Source organism: Scyliorhinus canicula, chromosome 5, assembly GCF_902713615.1.
Source record: "Scyliorhinus canicula chromosome 5, sScyCan1.1, whole genome shotgun sequence".
In the NCBI taxonomy this organism is placed as follows: domain Eukaryota; kingdom Metazoa; phylum Chordata; class Chondrichthyes; order Carcharhiniformes; family Scyliorhinidae; genus Scyliorhinus; species Scyliorhinus canicula.
This window is the reverse complement of record NC_052150.1, coordinates 14,585,118-14,605,091: the sequence shown is the minus strand read 5'-3', so window position 1 is coordinate 14,605,091 and position 19,974 is coordinate 14,585,118. Positions and strand designations below refer to the sequence as shown.

At 50.6% G+C, this 19,974-nt stretch overlaps 1 protein-coding gene across 6 annotated transcripts in view; it reads left to right on the top strand.

The window, feature by feature from the left end:
* The window catches only part of rreb1a (ras responsive element binding protein 1a), a 233,955-nt gene that overhangs the window by 24,240 nt on the left and 189,741 nt on the right, over positions 1–19,974 (top strand). For 3 of the 6 annotated variants that reach the window (XM_038796623.1, XM_038796629.1, XM_038796622.1), the window contains exon 1: positions 14,786–14,894. The exons of the other annotated variants lie outside the window; for them this stretch is intronic. In XM_038796623.1, the coding sequence (XP_038652551.1) occupies positions 14,807–14,894 (88 nt within the window). In that variant the 5' untranslated portion in view covers positions 14,786–14,806. Of the gene's footprint in view, positions 1–14,785; positions 14,895–19,974 lie in introns of those variants that run through there. 6 annotated transcript variants of the gene reach the window in all.

The window sequence follows — 19,974 nt, the reverse complement described above, 5'->3', positions numbered from 1 at the left end:
GTTGAGTAGGCTGGGCCTGTACTCATTGGAGTGTAGAAGAATGAGAGGTGACCTTATTGCAGGGGTGGGCAAACTACGGCCCGCGGGCCGCATGCGGCCCGCCAAAGGTCTTTATGCGGCCCACCAAGATCAAGTCAATTTTTTTTATTTTAATAAGGTTAATTGTGGGGGGGGGGGGCTTTTGGGTTACTGGTATAGGGTGGATACGTTGACTTGAGTAGGGTGATCATTGCTCGGCATAACATCGAGGGCCGAAGGGCCTGTTCTGTGCTGTACTGTTCTATGTTCTATGTTCTATATGAGGCGCCCAGAATCATAACCGGGTGAAGTGCCATTTTTGAAAAGTAGAGAAAAAGAGGGCTAAAGGCAGGATGCCGCCGGGGGAAGCGCTGAGGTATATGCCGCACGCTAATTGGTTACAACCGGGACTATTAATTAATATACTATGCGGCCCTTTAAAATTGTGAATTTCTGAATGTGGCCCTTGCACGGAAAAGTTTGCCCACCCCTGCCTTATTGAGACATATCGGATTCTCAGGGGCTGACAGTGTAAATGCTGAGAGGATGTTTCCCCTTGTGGGAGAGTCTGGGACCAGAGGGCATAATTTGAAAGTATGGGGTTGTCCATTTAAGACCGAGATGGGTAATTTCTTCTCTTGAGGGTTGTAAATCTGCTCATTCTTTACGCATAGGGCTGGGCCGTTAAATTTGTTCAATGGACAAGGCAGGAAGGTGGGGTTGAGGGTCGTGATATCAAGTCAGTCATGGTCTGATTGAATGCCAGAACAGATTTGATGGGCTGAATGGCCTACTCTTGCTCCTATGTCTTATGGTCTTGTATCGAGGCCTGCTCGGGTGGGTAGTAAAGATTCCACGGCACTGTTTTGAAGAAGGAGACCAGGGTATTATCCCCAGAATAATCCCTCAACCAACGTCACACAAGCCGATTAACTGGACCGTAATCACATTGCTGTTTGTGGGAGCTTGCCATGCACATATTGGCTGCCGCGTTCCTACATTACAACGAGTGACTGCATTTCGAAAACTGCCTTGTTGGCTGCAAAGAGCTGTGGGATGTCCGGTGGCTGCCGGAGGTGCTAGATAAATGCAAGTCTTTCTCGAGAGGGTTGGATCCTTCAGCCTCAACCCAGCCCAGCAGGTTCGCGTTACTGACTGTGGCGTTGTCAAATTGACAAGCCTGTAGCCTGATAAGAGTTCCAGCAATGGTACACTGTTCTGATTTATTTATGAGGCTGCTGCAGTGTTCAGCTCTGCACCGTGCCCACTGTGGAACCCAGCAGCACTCCTAATTATGGCGCTGAATTTGTACTTGTCACATGCAGGTCCACTGCCATGGGGAATGGGGTGGGTGGGGGGGGGGGATCTGCTTGCCCTGCACAGCCCCAGCCCTCCCAAAACGATTTGCAGAATTTGTGCCAATCGGGCACAAATTGACACAAGCGGGTGTCTTGAACAGGTTTTGAGAGGGCACCGACGCAGAGCATGGAATAAAATGGATTAAACTGTTTCAAGCTGATTACAGCATGATATATTGCCTGCCTTGGTAACATTGGAGTGTTTGTCGCAGGAATCTGGCCATCGTACTGGGGGAAAGTTTAATTTCATCAAGTGTAGTTCCACCCTCCCCCGGTCCCCCAAAGGATGGGTAAGTTTGCCATGCCAGTGAGGATCGCAACAGGGGTAATCCCAATTTGTGCCGTATTCAATCCGGGGACAACCAAAAAGCCCCGAGCAAAGGAATGGCCTTCCCTAGTTTGGATGCTGGATTTTGCAAGAAGGATGGGAAACTTCCCGTGCTGTTCGTGCCGAGGTGGTATCCTGGGAGCAAGTTGCGATTGGCGTTCGGTTGCGGCAGAACTAGAACCAGCTGAGTAGAGGGCAACAGGGGGGGGGGGGGGGGGGGGGGGGCGCAAAATCTCAGCAGCGCTGGCTTGAGGTTTGCAAACGCGAGTCAGGTGTGCTGTGGAAAAGCTACTTGAATTAGGCAATGTAGCAAATTGGCCTGGGGAAGGTCACCGGCGATGAGCAGTGAAACAGGCGGGTTATTCACGAAGATTGGTCCACCGCCCTCGCCTTCGATTCGTTCGGTCGGGATCGTTTTTTCTCAATGAGCCCGATCGTTTTGGTCCTTTGCCATCATTGCGAAGTGATGTCCCCTTGTAAAGGGTTTTAAAGGCAGCAGGGTGGCATGGTGGTTAGCATAAATGCTTCACAGCTCCAGGGTCCCAGGTTCGATTCCCGGCTGGGTCACTGTCTGTGCGGAGTCTGCACGTCCTCCCCGTGTCTGCGTGCGTTTCCTCCGGGTGCTCCGGTTTCCTCCCACAGTCCAAAGATGTGCAGGTTAGGTGGATTGGCCATGCTAAATTGCCCGTAGTGTCCTAATAAAAGTAAGGTTAAGGGGGGGGTTGTTGGGTTACGGGTATAGGGTGGATACGTGGGTTTGAGTAGGGTGATCATTGCTCGGCACAACATTGAGAGCCGAAGGGCCTGTTCTGTGCTGTACTGTTCTATGTCTATGTCTAAATAAGATTCCTCCGCTCCCACAAAAGGGTGTGTTATCAGCAACGTGTGATGGGGGAGGGGGGGGAGGTGCGATTCGCATGTCGGTTTGACTGAGATAGGGATGGCACTGGATGTGTCCGACTTTTTTAACGAGAGAGAGAGACGGCGAGGGCAGAGAAAATGAAATGAATTCAATGAAAATCGCTTATTTTCAAATTGAAGTTACTGTGAAAAGCCCCCTAGTCGCCACATTCCGGCACCTGTTCGGGGAGGCTGGGACGGGAATTGAACCGTGCTGCTGGACCTGCCTTGTGGTCTGCTTTCAAAGCCAGATTGAGCCCTGTGTGCTAATTGCCAAGATGGAGCGGTTTGAAATATTAAACACCTGTTTCTTGCGTAGCCTGTGCCTCTGAAGTATGACTGTGTTGTGTGTAGTTATTCAGTCACACACCCCAGTATGCAGCAAGTTCACAAGATGAAGCAGCAGCAACTGCTTGCACCAACCAGTCTTTCCTTAACAGCTGCACAGCTGATTTGACAGCAAGGTATTAGGCTAAGATGGATTGGAGTTCAGAGATGCTGCCACGAAGAGAGAACATTACACTATGGTTTTGCTCTGTTTTACTTTCTGAAGCATTTTAATCTATCGGCGATTGCAGGGGAGCAGCACATACTGCTTGAGGGCCTCACGGCAACTTGTTTTTGAGAAAGCTTGCTGTGTGAGGGCTTGTTGGGCTGATTGTTGGGAGGGGGGGGGGGGAGAGAGGGTCTATCTCTCTCTCACTCTCTTACACTCTCTCTCTCTCTCTCTCTTATTTGCTGACTAAACGTTCTGGTCAGCTGGCAGTCTGGCTGATGGCTGCCTTTTGGATTTGTGAAAGCTCCGAGGGAGGGGAGGTGGCAGAGTGGGGGGGGGGGGGGGGGGGCTGATACTCCAGGCTGAGGAGAGGCTGATGTTTGTTTACCTGCCCCTCAGGATGTTTTCACCCTGGCAGATGACGCTGACGTCCTGCTGCTTTGTGCGGTTGACATCCCTGAGGTCCCTTCGCAGGGGCGGCACGGTGGCTCAGCGGTTAACGCTGCCGCCTCACAGCGCCAGGGACCCGGGTTCGATTCGGGCCTTGGGTGACTGTCCGTGAGGGATTTGCACTTTCTCCCCGTGTCCGTGTGGGTTCCCTCCGGGTGCTTTTGGTTTCCTGCCCTAAGAGTCACTAATCACTCTTTAAGACCCAATAACCGATGGCCTGGGATTAGAAATCCCATTGTTTTTCAGGTCTAGAACGGGTGGTGAAGGATCCAATATGGCGGGTGGTGTGTTTGTGGTGGGGAGGTGCCCACCGACCATCGAACGTGTGCAGTCCGCCATGTCGGGTTGAGCTGCCCTGAGACGCCGGGTTAACAATATTATAAATAGGGCAGCATGCGGCACAGTGGTTAGCACTGGGACTGCGGCGCTGACAACCCGGGTTCGAATCCCGGCCCTGGGTCACTGTCCGTGTGGAGTTTGCACATTCTCCCCGTGTCACCACATTCCAGCGCCTGTTCGGGTACACAGAGGGAGAATTCGGAATGTCCAAATTGGACGTCTTTTGGGACTTGTGGGAGGAAACCGGAGCACCCGGAGGAATCCCACGCAGACACGGGGAGAAGGTGCAGACTCCGCACAGACAGTGACCCAAGCCGGGAATCGAACCTGGGACCCTGGCGCGGTGAAGCCATAATACTAACCACTATGCTACCGTACTTAATTAAGGGTATTAGTGATCCAGACGGGGTTAAAAACAACAATCGACGATACGGTCAACTTTAAATTCCAGATTTATCAATTGAATTTAAATTCCACCAGCTCCTGTGGTGGGATTTGAACCCATGTTAAGTGGGGTTACGGGGATAGGGTGGGTTGTGTATCTAGGTAGGGTATTTCCTCCTGGGGTTGGTGCAGACTAGATGGTCCGAATGGCCTCCTTCTGCACTGTAAGGATGGTATGACCCCGGAGCTTGAACCTTGGCCGACTGGATTCCTGGTCCTGTGACATTGCCACCCTGTTGTCATCGTCCTTTGGAGCAGGAGGATGGGAGTTCCAGAGAATTGAAGGCCCGACCAGTTTCTGTTTAGGCCCCGGGGTCGAGCTCGTTACAGAAAAACCTTGGGAGGACCACGCAGATTAGCTTCACTAATTAAGATTTTGTCTGTCACATTTAAAGGTGAGATGTAAACTGTAAGTTAGGCACTGCTGAAGGCTTTCATTTCTTGGGCTCCAGTTGGCTATGTTGTCTCAGTGCTCGGAGTCTGGGATCTGGGCCTGTAAAACACACAGAGGAAACAGGCGGGGAATTTGAACAGACGAGACACAGCTGGGTGACGATGGGCCCACCTCCACATGCCAACAAGATGCGCCTGATGGCAGGAGTGCGGAACCAGGTGTTCCTGCCACAGCCCGATGCGGCCTGTGTTTTTATTTGCCTTGTTGGCCGGTATCTGTCATGCTGATGCACAGGCCACTGGCAAGCGAGTGTCTCTCTGCCTTGTGACTGTAACGTGAGCTGTAAAGGGAAAAAGGTGGAGCTTCTGGATCTCTGTTCCCAGGGAGAGTCGGCAGAACCGAACCATCACAACCTGTAAAAGGGACTGGGGGATGGGGGATTGGGGGGGGGGGGGGGGGGGGGGGGGCACTAACCCTCTGTCTGATCATTGACCAGCTAATCCAGTTCCACACGGAGGCTGAAAACCCATCTGAAACCTGCTTGTCGGCAGGTAGCGAGGTCATCGGGGTTCTACTCATTGAGCCGAAACTTGTCTGGCCTTGGTGAGCCTGTTGATGAGGAATGGTGAGGATGATGAGGAATAGGTCACAGGACGGCCCTGTGGGGGAGGGGGAGGAAGAGGGCTCTCGTGAGGCCCAGCTCCTCTCTCCAAAGGCAAGTTACACCAGTGACCCACGCGGACTCTCAAATCACCCCAATGCTTCTGACTCCATTCCAACGCCCCCACCACACTGCGCCCCCCCGCTGCGTTCAGAATGGGCGCTGGAGGTGCCCAGCAAGTGATCTCTCTTTCTCGTTTTCATTCTTTCCGGACCCTTGTGCCATCCTGGCTTGAGACTGGGAGATATCAACAGTGTGGCCGTGTGCGTGGACCTGTGTCCCAGCTGGTAATGGCGCTGTGCGTTGATTCGCCTTCACCCACTGTGGGTACCAAGTACTTTTTAAGCTGATCCATTTTCCGGGAAGGGCCCCTTTCGGAAGCTGGGGATGGTTTCCCTCCAGCAGCTGTGGATCCCGGAATTTCACTGCTTGTGTCGTCGCACATTCCAACTTCCCATCACCCCCGGGGCTCCGATGGCCGACGTTGACTCCTGGTTAAGCGACATCTCCATTTTTGAAATACTCACCCTACTTTTCAAATCCTCACCCCTCCGGTTTGATTGCCTCACCGTTGGTGGCTGTGCCTTTAGCTGCCTGGGACCCAATGGCGCATTGGAGAGCCCCTGAGGAGGATGGGTCTGGGGCGGGGGAGGTGGGAAGAGAGGCAGGGTGACGTTGGTTGGGGGTCACCCCTGAGCTTGTGGGAGGGGTGGGGGGGGGGGGGGGTACAGGTGCCCAGCGCTTGCGGACCGAAGGCCAGATATTTGTGTATCCATAACAGGGGGCAGCTACACCGCAGCTATCTTTCAGTGCCACTAAACCTATCCGGGATTGAGTCCTCTCTCTGGCTGTGTGCCCCCTTGAATCCCCTTCTGATTCGAAGCAGCCTCCGGCCGCATAGCTGAAGGTTGTGCGATAAGGAGCTGGCATTGTTTGGTCTACCCCCTTTCCCGCTCCCGGGTACATTCCCATGGGTACACCATCCATGTTACAGACAATGATTACTGCACCACATTCCAATCTAACTGGGAGGCCTGGACACTTGGCCCAAACCCTGGAGGTGTCAACACCAGAGAGAGGAGGCCTCACATGTTCCAGGTGTAACATGTTGTAATGGTGTACAATCTAAATCTCCTTTGACCCTATGGTGCCCCCTCTCCCTTCACAGAGCCCATTCAATGATCCTGAACTTTCCTAGCCCTCTCTGCTCTGCCGCTACATTTAGGTGGGACCCCAGGATGCACATCTGGCATGGAGGCGATCGTCTGCTCTGCACGTCCTGTGTCCTTTGATGCCTTTGGCGGTCTGGGAGTCCTGGGCAGCTCGGTAGCACAATGGTTAGCACAGTTATTTTGCGGTTCCAGATTCGATTCCCGGCTTGGGTCACTGTCTGTGCGGAGTCTGCACGTTCTCCCTGTGTCTGCGTGGGTTTCCTCCGGGTGCTCCGGTGTCTTCCCACAATCCAAAGATCTGCAGGTTAGGTGGATTGGCCATGATGAATTACCCTTAGTCACCAAAAAAGTTTAGGTAAGGTTACGGGGATAGGGTGGAGGTGTGGGCTTAGGTAGGGGGCTCTTTCCAAGGGCGGGTGTAGACTCAATGGGCCGAATGGCCTCTTTCTGCAGTGTAAATTCTATGATTCTATGGAGCCGATCTGTTCTTTAGGTGAAGGTAGGGGACCTTTCGGCACCGATCCATCCACATCTCTTTCAAATGCATTTTCGGTACTTTTCTCCTCGTCTTGACCCGGTTGACCTCCCAGTGGCTCTTGCCTCACCATGCCACCCTGTGCTGCCTGCTGCTGTTGTAAGGGGGGGGGGGAGTTGCCGAGCGGGGGTCCCGGCGAATAGGCGGTGGAACAACCAATTCCACCGAGAACCTTGTGGGATCATTTGTGGTTTTAATTAACGTCGGATGCGGTTCAGGGTCTCGCCAATGCGGCAGTTCAGGGCCTCACTGTAATCCTTGCTCAACACGGCACTTAGAACTTTTCACGTTAGACCGCGCCCTCTATCTTTTGCTCCCTTAAGGGACCTCTTAAAATCTATCGAAACTCCTGCAAAATCAGTGTCGATGTACTGGCCACTGTGTCCGTATAAAAGCTCGGGAGGTGGGAGAAGGCAAATTAATCAGTATTTAGTAAGCCAACGCAAGGCAAAGATCGCAACGCGGCTCATAGTTCAAAGGTCCAGCCGGGACGATCGATCACGCCGCTCCCAGCCCGGCTGGCTTTTATTAGACGGATTTATGACTCCCAGCTGGGCGGGCCTCCGCTCACTAGCTCACTTGTATTCCACAAATCCCACAGGGAGATCAATTGAGGTGTCCCCATGAGTCTCATGAGGGTTATGACAGTCCGGATACGTGAAAAGCATCTCCCCGATAGGCCATGTTTTCTCAATTAAATGGCAAAAGTTCCAGCTCAAAACTCTCCTCGAAGCGCGGCAGCATTAACGTTAATGACTGGGAGGTGCTTGCTGCTGACTGTTTCAAATGGCGATAACTTGTCCATGAAGCAAGGTGGCACAGTGGTTAGCACTGCTGCCTCACGCACCAAGGACCTGGGTTCGATCCCAGCCCCGGGTCACTGCCCGTGTGGAGTTTACACATTCTCCCCGTGTCTGAGTCGGTCTCACCCCCACAACCCAAAAAGATGTGCGGGTCAGGTGAATCGGCCACGCTAAAAAGAATTGGGTAGTCTAAATTTATTGTAAAAAAAACACTTGTCCATCAAGCTGGGTCACGCTTTGAGTGACACGTCTTGATGATGAGGCAGAGCAACGGCAGAGGTGGAAAGAAAAGGAAGCAAATCCTGCAATCAGGATCCCGCTACCCCGTGGGACCCCCCCCCGCCCCAGGTGCCCAGAGATCTGCGGGACTGGCATCACTCTGTTCGGTCACATGATCCCCTGGCAGAAAGTCACGACCTTGAGCAGGCATCACCCTCCAATTGAGGGGTGATGTTGAAAATGAAGGGCCGGAGTCTCCGGTCCCCCCGGCCACATGTTCCCCGGCGCCGCGCCGTTCGCTGGCGGGATTCTCTCTTCCCCATGCTTGTCAATGGAATGTCCCGTTGAAGCCACCCCACCGTGCCAGGAAGCCCAAGGGCGGGGCTGCGCAGCCAGTGGGAAAAGAGAACGGCCAGAGAATTCCGGCCGATAGCTCCTTGCGTGGCTGACTATCAAAAGCTCGTGTGAAGCGTCTTGAGCTGTTCTGCGGCGATTAAACGTGTTCTAGAAATACAAGCTGTCGTTGCTCACGTTTAGAGGGACGTTGGTGGGAGAGAGGTCAGTAGACAGAGGACATGAACGCAGTGATTGATGAAGGGGGCTGTTTAGCACAGGGCTAAATCGCTGGCTTTGAAAGCAGACCAAGGCAGGCCAGCAGCACGGTTCAATTCCCGTACCGGCCTCCCCGAACAGGCGCCGGAATGTGGCGACTAGGAGCTTTTCACAGTAACTTCATTTGAAGCCTACTTGTGACAATAAGTGATTTTCTTTTCATTTCATTTCAAGAGCCAGAGGTGACATGGGGGAAATAAAATTATGCAGCGTGATGTTATGGTGCGGGATGCATTGATAGGAAAGGTGCTGGAAGCAGATTCCAGGCACCTTCAAATGGGAATGAGGTAAAATACACAAGGAAAGACTTACATTTATAGGGTGCTTTTCCTGACTACCAGGCAGCTCAAACGTTTCAGAACCAATGATGTACTGTTTAAAAGTGCAGTCACTGCTGCAATGTGGCAGCCAATACGTGCTCAGCAAGCTCCCATGCACACCAATGTTTGATCACCAAACAAATATGGATAGAGTGCAGCACAGGGGACGTCCGACAGTACACCACTCCCTCAGCACTGCACCGGAGCGTCAGCGTTGGGCGTTTGTGCTCAACGCCCTCCTAGAGTGGGACTTGAACCCAGAAGCTTGTGACTGTGAGTCAAGAGGCCTACCAACTAGGCCACAACTGTGAAATTTGCAGGATATCAGGGGAAAATGCAGGACAGAAAGATGAATGGGATAGATCTTTCAAAGACCCAGCGTAGACATGATGGGTTGAACAGCCTCCTTCTGCGTCATATGAATCATAAATTTTTTTTTTTTTAAAGCGCACTCCAGCTCTTTCGTGGAAGTGTAACTAGTTTAGTGGACATTAATTTATTCATTAAGCGCTGTATATAGATGCCTTCACGTACGTTGGTGATGTGTGCCTGGAGCTGTAACTTATTGGAAAACTGTTGAACTCAGTCTGTTAATGGTGTGGCTCTGTTAACACAGGAGCTTTTAATATGACAGAACAAATGAAAACTTAACTGCCTGTGAAAAACACTCCTGGTGACACAGAAGGACTGTGTGGCGTGGCCCTGTGGAGATTTGTTCACACATTCTTTGTTTTTTTTTTGTGTGTGTGAACTTCTGGAATGGCTGGTCTGCCTGTGCCTAGCCCAGCCTGCCTTGTACTGGTTGTGAAGGTGCCATTGTTTGTCGTGCAAACACTGGGTGCCCACGTGTTGCTGCTCCTTGGCAGCAAGCGAGGCCCAAACACCTGAGAAGGGGAAGGGGAGGGGAGGCAGCGACGCTGTACGGCAGAAGTAGCAGTGAGCCACTGATGTCTTTGTTGTTGCTGGGCCCCGGAGGCGCATCACTTGTGTGTTTGACGTGGAAAGCCAGCATCGAAATTGCCCCGTTCGCAACAGAAAGAGGGAGGTGAAAATGACTGAGAGAATTGTAACGCAAATACAACTTTGCCATTTTACTGCAGTATACCATGTCACACACCATCACTATTCTCTCAAATCATTGCTTTCAAAATACATCTTTTAAACCTTCTGAATTCAGTGTTACACTTCCCAGCAAGAGACGTATTCCAAAGTGAAGGCTAAATTTGGTAAAACCTAAGGATGCTGGTGTCATGAATAATGGTGGGATTCTGGTGAACACAACTGCTTCTCCTGTTGGGCACAGGGAGTAGGTGCCAACATCCATCAAACCCTTCCCTATTGGTCAAAGGGACCACTGTACTGACCTGTATGGTACCCCTTTTCCTATCGGCTGTAGGATGGACTGCAGTGACCCACATCAAACCTCTTTACTGATTGGTCAAAGGGAACACTGTAATGACCCATATGGTACCTCTTTCCCTATTGGCTGAAGATTGGACTGCACTGACCCATATCAAACCTCTAACGATTGGTCAAAGGGAGTACTGTACTGACCCTTCTCTTATTGGCTGAAAGATGGGCTGTAATGACCCACCTGATACCCCTTCCCCTATTGGCTGAAGGGTGTGGAATATACTGATCCACCTGGTACCCCATTCCCCTATTGGCTGAAGGGTGTGTAATATACTGATCCACCTGGTACCCCCTTCCCCTATTGGCTGAAGGGTGTGGAATATACTGATCCACCTGATACCTCTTCCCCTATTGGCTGAAGGGTGTGGAATATACTGATCCACCTGGTACCCCCTTCCCCTATTGGCTGAAGGGTGTGGAATACACTGATCCACCTGATGCCTCTTCCCCTATTGGCTGATGGGTGTGGACAGTACTGACCCACCTGATACCCCTTCCCCTATTGGCTGATGGGTGTGGACAGTGCTGACCCACCTGGCAGCCTCTATGCAAAATGGACATGAGATACCCTCAATCACGACACAGGAGAGAAGATAGGTGATTCAAAGGCTTTAATCATCTGAGAACTGTACAGCAGCCGAGAAGTGTGCTCATCACATGCTGCCGAGTGAGCCCCATCCTATATACCATTTCCTGGGGGCGGAGCCAGAGGCAGAGTCCCCCAGGGTTCCAAGCCCGGTCTTAAAGGGCCAACGCATTAAAGGTAAGGTACCATTATAGCAGCTGCGGATAACATTCATCACAGGACATCAGTTCCCTGTGTCACATGACGAGGGCTGAATTCCAGGGATGAGTTGGTGCTGAGAATGTAGCAAACGCCGCACCTCAACTCCCTGTTTATTGAGGAGAGCCTTTTTTTTTTACGAAGGCAGCTGTGAACATTTATTAGTTCCTTCCAAAGCTGCTTTGCCAGTTACACTTGGATGTTTTCTAGTTCTGTAGGTTTTGCCTGATTGTTTGGTGCAGAACAAGTGCTGGCTGACCGGCAGCTGCTTTGACCCAATTTGGTTTGTTATTTTGGTTTCAATTTAAATTCTGAAAAGCTCACCGCCTGAAAGTTGGAAGGCTTAAACCAGGGGGAGCTGAGAGGGCTCGGGATGCTGAGCCTGAACAGAGACCCAGGCAGTAAATCATGTTGCTCATCATTGCCACATGTTAAAAGGAAGGTACTGGGAGCAAAACAAAAATCTATACCAAAATAAGTTCTTTCCAACTCCTTCCCTCACCCATTCTGATGAAGCGGTAAGAGGTTTTCCGAGTGCTAATGGTTCGGAGGGGCCTGCTGTCCTGGACTCTGTCTCCCAGCAGGGAGTGACTCCACAGTGATGAGGCTACCAGAGTATCCCTGTGTACATTCCTGCGACTCCCTAACCTGGATGTGAATTGGAATGTGTCTGACTGTAATGTATCCTTGATCAGCGCCCGTACTTTGGCAATCCCAGGCTGGAGCTGAACTTCCAGTGCTCCAAGTCTTTTCCCGATCCCTCTCTGTGCGCACCCCTTGTTTAGGTCATTGCGTTCATTTCAACCCTGCCCTTTATTTTATACCAGCCCTAAAAGAAGTGAAACTTGCATCTTGCGACCGGCGGGCGTGAAATGTAACCATCCAGTCATCCGATTTTAACCCCCCTCTAATTGTGTAACTGGTTTATTGTGTAAAAGAGAGGTTTTTTTTCAGTCTGGAAGGACAAAAGGCAAAGTTCTGCTATCTGGTTTCGTCCAGTTCAACCACAGGTTTCAATAAACATTAACTTCTTTATCAGTGATGGCAACAGGCAGATTTGGTTGGAGTAAGAGTAGTGAGGAAGATGAAATAAAGAGTGCCCAAGGTCACTGGAAGGACTTAAAAATGGAAAACAAAAATAAAAAATGCCATTCGGTTCTAGTGATGCAGGAGACTCCGGGGAATGAGGCGGAACGGGATCTTCTATAACTGAGCTGACCCATAGGGAAAAAGGAGATCCGCTCAGGAGCAAAACTGATCTGGCCTTGCTTTTAACCCTAAGTTTATGCTTCCAAATCAGAACAAATGGTTCTCGACTCACTGGTGATGTGTCCCCCCCTTCTCTGTTAGTCACAAGGAAATGTCCAATGCTGTGATCCAATCATTCCGTTGGACGCCTGCCTTTCCAAACGGTGCTTTCCATATGGATGCAAAGCTGCGATGTTCTACCCTTTGTGTGGTACATGGTGAACTTTTCCAATCATTGAATCAGAATTGCAAACTCGCCATTGTTTAGATTTATGAACAGTTGTGCTCAAATCCCCAAAAGAGAGATTGAACAGTTTAGGCCTATCCTCTCCGGAGTTTAGAAGAATGAGGGGAGATCAAATTGAGGTGTACAAGATGATAAAAGGTATGGATAAAGTTTATTTAAAAATTTTTTTAAAATAAATTTAGATTACCCAATTATTTTTTCCAATTAAGGGGCAATTTAGCGTGGCCAATCCACCTACTCTGCACATTTTTGGGTTGTGGGGGTGAAACCCACGCAGACACGGGGAGAATGTGCAAACTCCACACGGACAGTGACCCAGAGCCGGGATCGAACCTGGGACCTCAGCGCCGTGAGGCGGTTGTGCTAACCACTAGGCCACCGTGCTGCCCTCGGTATGGATAAAGTAGGTGTTGCGCTAACAATTGCACACAGAAACACAAAACGGTACAAAAGAGGCTTTATTACCGTGAGATGTTGTTACCTCAAGTGGAGCTGTAAAATGGCAGCTCAGGAGACCTCATGGATATTTATACTGCTCCCTGTGGGCGGAGCTAGCCGGCAGGGGCTTACCGACAAACTATGCAGGGGCTTACCGACAAACCTGTAATAGCCGGTACTATTGTACATCCCCTAATAGAGGCACACACACATATATACAGTGGTATTACCACAGTAGGCGTGGAGCAGATGCCACTTGTGGGGCATTCTGGGACAAGAGGCCATAGTTTCAGGATATGAAGTAGCAAATTTAGAGCAGATTTGAGGAGAAACTACTTCTTCCAAAGGATTGTAACCCTGTGGAATTTGCTACCCCAGACTGTGGTGGATGTTTTGACAGAGAGTAAATTTAAGGAGGTGTTAATTGGTAATGGGGTTGAAGGGTTATGGAGGACGGGCAGGACGGTGGAGTTAAGGCCAGGATGAAACCAGCCATGATCAAATGGTGGAGCAGACTCGATGGGCCAAATGGCCTAATTCTGCTCCTAGATCTTATGAACTTCTGAAATCCTGTTGACTGCCTTCTCAGATATATATACATGAAGGTGTACATTAATAGATTTGCATCACAGCTTTTAATTTGATCTATTCTTTAATTTGTTGCCTTGCTTTATATTTACTCCCTGGGCTGGATTCTCCACACCCCGACGCCGGCAGAGAATCCAGTTTCCGGCACAAAATCGGGTACCGGCACTGGCTCAGCGATTCTCCGCTGCCAAAGGTGGGCACTGCCACTGTCGGAGAGGGAACACGTCACGCCGCTGAGCAGATGTCACGTTTTGTGAGTTTCCTCCCGGTGCCCAGCTTTCGAGACCGTCCTTGTGGGGCCGTTAGCACTGCTGCCTCACAGCGGCAGGAACCCGGGTTCCATTCCGACCTCAGGTGACTGTGTGGCGTTTGCAACTCTCTCCCCGTGTGTGCATGTTTTTCCTCCGGGTGCTCCGGTTTCCTCCCACAGTCCAAAGATGTGCAGGTTAGGTGGCTTGGCCGTGCTAAATTGCCCTTAGTGTCCATAAGGCTAGGTGTGGTTACGGGGCGAGGGTGGGGGGAGTGGGCCTTGTTGGGGTATCTCTTTTGGAGGGTCGGTGCAGACTCGATGGGCCGAATGGCCTCGTTCTGCTCTGTATGATTCTAAATACTTTACATTGAGATTGAAATAAGGAAGCTTGAAGAATGTGGTTCAGATATGCAGGGCGTGTGTGTGTGTATTTCATTTTGTGGATATAATGAATGCTGCATACCATATATTCTTTGAAGGATTAATTCCGCGCTAAACCAAATTACAAAACACAGGTTGTAGTCATAGTACAGCAGCTGATTGACTCAGGACCCCCCCCCCCCCCCCCCCAACCAAAACTGGTCCAATTCAACGAGGAAAGGGTGGTGAGGCCGGGGGGAACTCTTTGCCACAGCGGAAGGCTGTGGAGGCCAAATCACTGAGTGCCTTTCTTTAAGACCTGGATGGAGAGGTTTTTGATCAACAAGGGGATCGAGGGTTACGGGGAGAAGGCAGGAGATTGGGGGATGAGGAAAATATCAGCCGTGATTGAATGGCGGAGTAGACCCGATGGGCCGAGTGGCCTCGTCCTGCGCCTGTGCCTCATTAACACAGCTTTGCTGGATCTGTGGCATTCAGCATAACTTTCTTCCCAGAGGTAAGAGTTTTGTTTGTGTGTGTGTGTGTGTGTGTGTGTATGGGGGGGGGGGGTTAAAAAAATAAGAATTTCTGAATGCTTGCGCCTGTGAAAACAATGGAAAATTGCCTGACGAAGAACAGACAGCGGGTGGGTGAGGGGGGGGGGGGGGGGGGGGGGGGGGTTGGGTGTGGCTGGGGGTAGCAAGGTTTCTCCCCCAGTGACTGATGGCGACTTGTGCAGAGACCCAGCCCTGCTGTCAGAGCGTGCTCCCTACCAAACAGCTGTGTGGTGTACAATCATTGGTCTGGATAGAGCATGTGACGGGGAGTCGGAGGGGTTGGGGGGGGTGGTGCGTGCTGAGTGGAGCAGCAGTTGGCTGCTGATGCCTTGTACTTTGGCCCTGCGTCGTAAAGGAGATTAGCCCTTTAAACTGCAGGGATTACAGTTTCTTAGGGGTGGGTGTGGATCCACCTACTGTACGCATACATCTGCAGAAAAGTGCTTACAGCGTCGTACGGCTTGTACAACAGCAGCCAAGGCCTTAAGTAGGGGGGGAGAAGGGTTCAGGCAGATGGTTTAGTTTCTTTTAAAACCTTGACCCCCCCCACCTCCCAACACACACACTGACCACAGTCTGCCTTCTTTGGCCTGGATGTTCTAACCCTTCAATCACAAATTCGGCCAGTTTTCGCCTTCAGCACTATCTTATGTGAAGCGCGTTAATTAGCGATGAGTTTGCCAAAGTTCGTTTACTGCGGCACGCAGCTTTGCACTATCCTGCGGGTGGGTGGGTGAAGCTCTGCCCCCCACCTCTTCTCGCCTCCTAATTCAAATGCTAAATGGCTGGTAAATCATTTTTCAGCACTGAATATTCAAAACCACTGCATGGTCTGGGGCCCTGGCGAGGCTTTTAAGATGCCCCTTTTCGTAAGCCCTCCTGCTGTGTGCCTGTGTTAATAAAATGCTGGAATAACCTCCTCGAGAAGTGGCAAACGTGGATCTTGCCCCTCTCTCACTCACCCCTCCATCGCCCCGTACAGTTGGGTAAGGTGTTGAGATGGCCATAAAGGATTGAGAGCTCGGATGTCAATCAGAAATCAGATGCATTTGTTTATTTTGCTGGATTGCAGCGCTTTTAGTTTTCAAAATTGGTTATCGTTGAGAAGCAATGAGGAAATGCTAATTAAAAAAAAAAAAATCGTGCACTCTTTCAATCGGTGTTCGCTCAGTTTTAATGATTGCTCCATTTTTGACTGCCTGCGGTTTTGACAGGGCAAATCTTTCGGAGAAACCCACCTTTTCTAAATGGGGCGGAAAATAGACGACTGTTTCTTTGAGGGGTTTGAGTGTATCAGATTTACATGCCAATCGTTACAATTAAACGTGGCTTTGTCATGGAAATGGTATCCTCCCCATCACAAACTCTGTCTGCATCTATATCTGTAATCTCGGCCGTCTCTGCTCCTGTCTCTGACCATCCTCTTGCTGAAGCTCTTCATTCCTGTTTTTGTTACCTCCACACTCCGCTGTCGCATTGTTCTCCTCCTCTATGAACACAAATACTCTCTCATCCTCATTCCTGGGCATCGCCCCACCCTGTCTCTTAACCTCTTCCAGCCCGAACAAATCCACGTCCTTCAGCTGCGACCTCCTGTGCGCACTCACTTCTGGTTACCCTATCTTTTCCAGCTGTGCTTTCAGTTTCCCACCTCTGGAATTCCCACCTTGAAACTGTGCCCCCACCCCCCCTCCCCCCCCACCACCCCCCCTCTACCTTTTTACTGTCATTTCAGAACCTCCCGTAACTGGTTGGCAGACAGGAAACAAAGAGTAGGAATAAACAGGTCTTATTCCAAATGGCAGGCAGAGTGACTGGTTCAGTACTGCAGGGATTGGTGCTGAGACCCCCAGCTATTTACAATGTATATTGATGATTTAGATAAGGGAACTCAATGTAATATCCCCACATTTGCAGATGACACCAAGTTGGGTCGGAGGGTGAACGGTGAGGAGGATGCAGAGATGCATCAGCAGGATTGGGCCAGGCTGAGTGAGTGGGCGTATGCGTGGCAGATGCAATATAATTTGGATAAATGCGAGGTTGTCCACTTTGATAGCAAAAACAGGAAGGCAGATTATGCATCTGAATGCGCAACGAGACGCCAGCATCTTTGTGTACCAGTCGCTGAAGGTAAGCAATGCCGGTGAAGCAGGCAGAAAGCAAATGGTATGTTGGTCTTCATAGCGAGAGGATTCGAGCACAGGAGCGGCGATGTCTTGCTGCAGTTAGACCACACTGCATTGGTGAAACCACACCTGGAACATTGTGTGCACTTTTGATCTCCTTATTTGAGGAAGGATGTTCCTGCTACAGAAGAATGCAGCGAAGGTTTACCAAACTGGCGGTACTGATGTATAAGGAGAGATCGAGTTGGTTAGGAGTGTAGTCTCTGGGGGTTCCTGTGCCAGCATTCCCTCAAGGCCAAAACATTGGGCGTTAGATATAGCTCTTTGGGCAAATGGGATCAAAGGATATGGGGGGGGAAGTGGGAACAGGTTACCGAGTTGGATGATCAGTCATGATCGTATTGAATGGCAGAGCAGACTGGAAAGGCCGAATGGCCCCTGCTCCTATTTTCTATGTTTAAGGCACAACTCTTCACCCAAAACTGTTAGCCACTTTTTCTGATATTTCCTCCTTTGGCTGAGTGCTAATTCTCTCCTGATTACCTCCTTGTGGAGCACCTTTGGGATATTACCCTACATCCAAGATGCTGTAACAAATTGTTGGTGATGTTGAAAAGGATTACTGCAGATGGGTATGGTGTCTTTTGTATAATTGCAGTTCGTCATTTTGTATTTCGCCGAAAATCTCCAAAAGTATGAGGAGGAGATGAAGAAAGTTAATCCTGTGCTTCTGGCTCCTGTGAAAGTACATAAAGGGGTCCAGTACGTTTGTAACTCATTCGATAAGGGTTACTGTCCCTCTTCATGTGCAGGATCTAGAGATGCAGCATACCATGGTTCTGGCTTTGCATGTTTGGAGCATGCAATGATTTAAGGCATTTCGAATATACTCCCAAGTTTACATATCGGTGATGTCAGCGGGTCTATTTGTACTGATATGTTGCAGGAAAGACCGTGCAGTAAGATGCGACTTAGGTGATACTCTCGATTCCTCCGCTGAAGTTACTGCCACAAATACTTTCACTACTCTTTTAAGAAAAAGTCGCTCAGAATAATTCGTACAGATACAAAGATAGGGGCGGCTCTGAGCTTAAAATCTGACTTTGGAAAGATTGAATCTGCAATTGTGTGTTTTTTTTTCATGTGGCCAGAACATTTCATGCACCCGTCATTGGCTCACACTGAAATCCTACTGTCAACAATGATGCTTTGTACCGGTAATTAGGTATGTGTTAATTGTTGAACCCTTCTCTACTGGATTTCGCCATGTTGCTTCTTATAGTACGGAGGGGGAGGGGGGTGGCGCTACCCTGTTCCGAGGATGTGGTGTTGGTGGCAGTTTCTGAGTTTATATTTGGGCTGCAGTCGAAATGTCTGAACTCACTTTTTTGATGAATGGCAGGAAGGAATTAGATTGAATGAGTGACGGAGGAACTCCTGTCAGATGTCGTGGACATGTTTTTAATGCCCCGTCTACCAGATTGTGCTTCCCTGCGGAGCTCTCGTTGTTTGGTGCTGCGTTGCCGCTCCATTACATTTTGCGCTTGAGGTGGAGATTCGCTCCACTTTCTATTACAGCGGCAAGAAAATACTTGGAAAGGTTTCTCAAAACGTTCTTCATCACTCGGGCAGAGTCTTTCCACTTTCGTCAACTCTCTCCCCAAGCGTTGGCCCTTCTTGCAGTGGGAGTAATCCCATCGGCATTTCCAAAATCCTTCACGTTTCCAATATAATTTGCAACATAGAACATAGAACATAGAACAGTACAGCACAGAACAGGCCCTTCAGCCCTCAATGGTGTGCCAAGCCATGATCACCCTACTCAAACCCACGTATCCACCCTATACCCGTAACCCAACAACCCCCCCTTAACCTTACTTTTATTAGGACACTACGGGCAATTTAGAATGGCCAATCCACCTAACCTGCACATCTTTGGACTGTGGGAGGAAACCGGAGCACCCGGAGGAAACCCACGCAAACACGGGGAGGACGTGCAGACTCCACACAGACAGTGACCCAGCCGGGAACCGAACCTGGGACCCTGGAGCTGTGAAGCATTTATGCTAACCACCATGCTACCCATGCTACCCTAAACTAGCATCCTATTGTATATCATCTGTGTATTTTATACTGAAATACAGTAAGGTTGGAAAGCTGATGCGTTCTGTTCAGTGGCCTGGCCCTCGATCGGGGCCCACGGATCTGTGGGCGGGCCCGTACCGTGGGGGCACTCCTTCCTTCCCCGCCGGCCTCTGTAGGGCTCCGCCATGGCAGGCGTGGAGAAGAGCCCCCCTGCGCATGCGCAGGAACACGCCGGCCGGTCTGCGCATGCGCGGAACCACGCTGCCCTATGCGCCAACTCGCGCCAACCCCTCCGGCGCCTGGTGGTTAACATAAATGCTTCACAGCTCCAGGGTCCCAGGTTCGGTTCCCGGCTGGGTCACTGTCTGTGCAGAGTCTGCACGTCCTCCCCCTGTGTGTGTGGGTTTCCTCCGGGTGCTCCGGTTTCCTCCCACAGTCCAAAGATGTGCGGGTTAGGTGGATTGGCCATGCTAAATTGCCCGTAGTGTCCTCAAAAGTAAGGTTGGGGGGGGGGGGGGTGTTGTTGGGTTACGGGTATAGGGTGGATACGTGGGTTTGAGTAGGGTGATCATTGCTCGGCACAACATCGAGGGCCGAAGGGCCGGGCCTGTGCTGTACTGTTCTATGTTCTATGGATGTGCGGGGGATTCCGCAACTTCCGGTTGGCCTGACGGCGGAGTGGTTCACACCGTTCTTGACGCAGCGTCGGGCCATCCCGCCGATTGCGGGAGAATCCCGCCCAATGTCTCCAGAGCCACGGGACACTCCGACTAAGAGGTTGGCCATTTAAGACTGAGATGAGAAGTAATTTCTTCATTCACAGGGT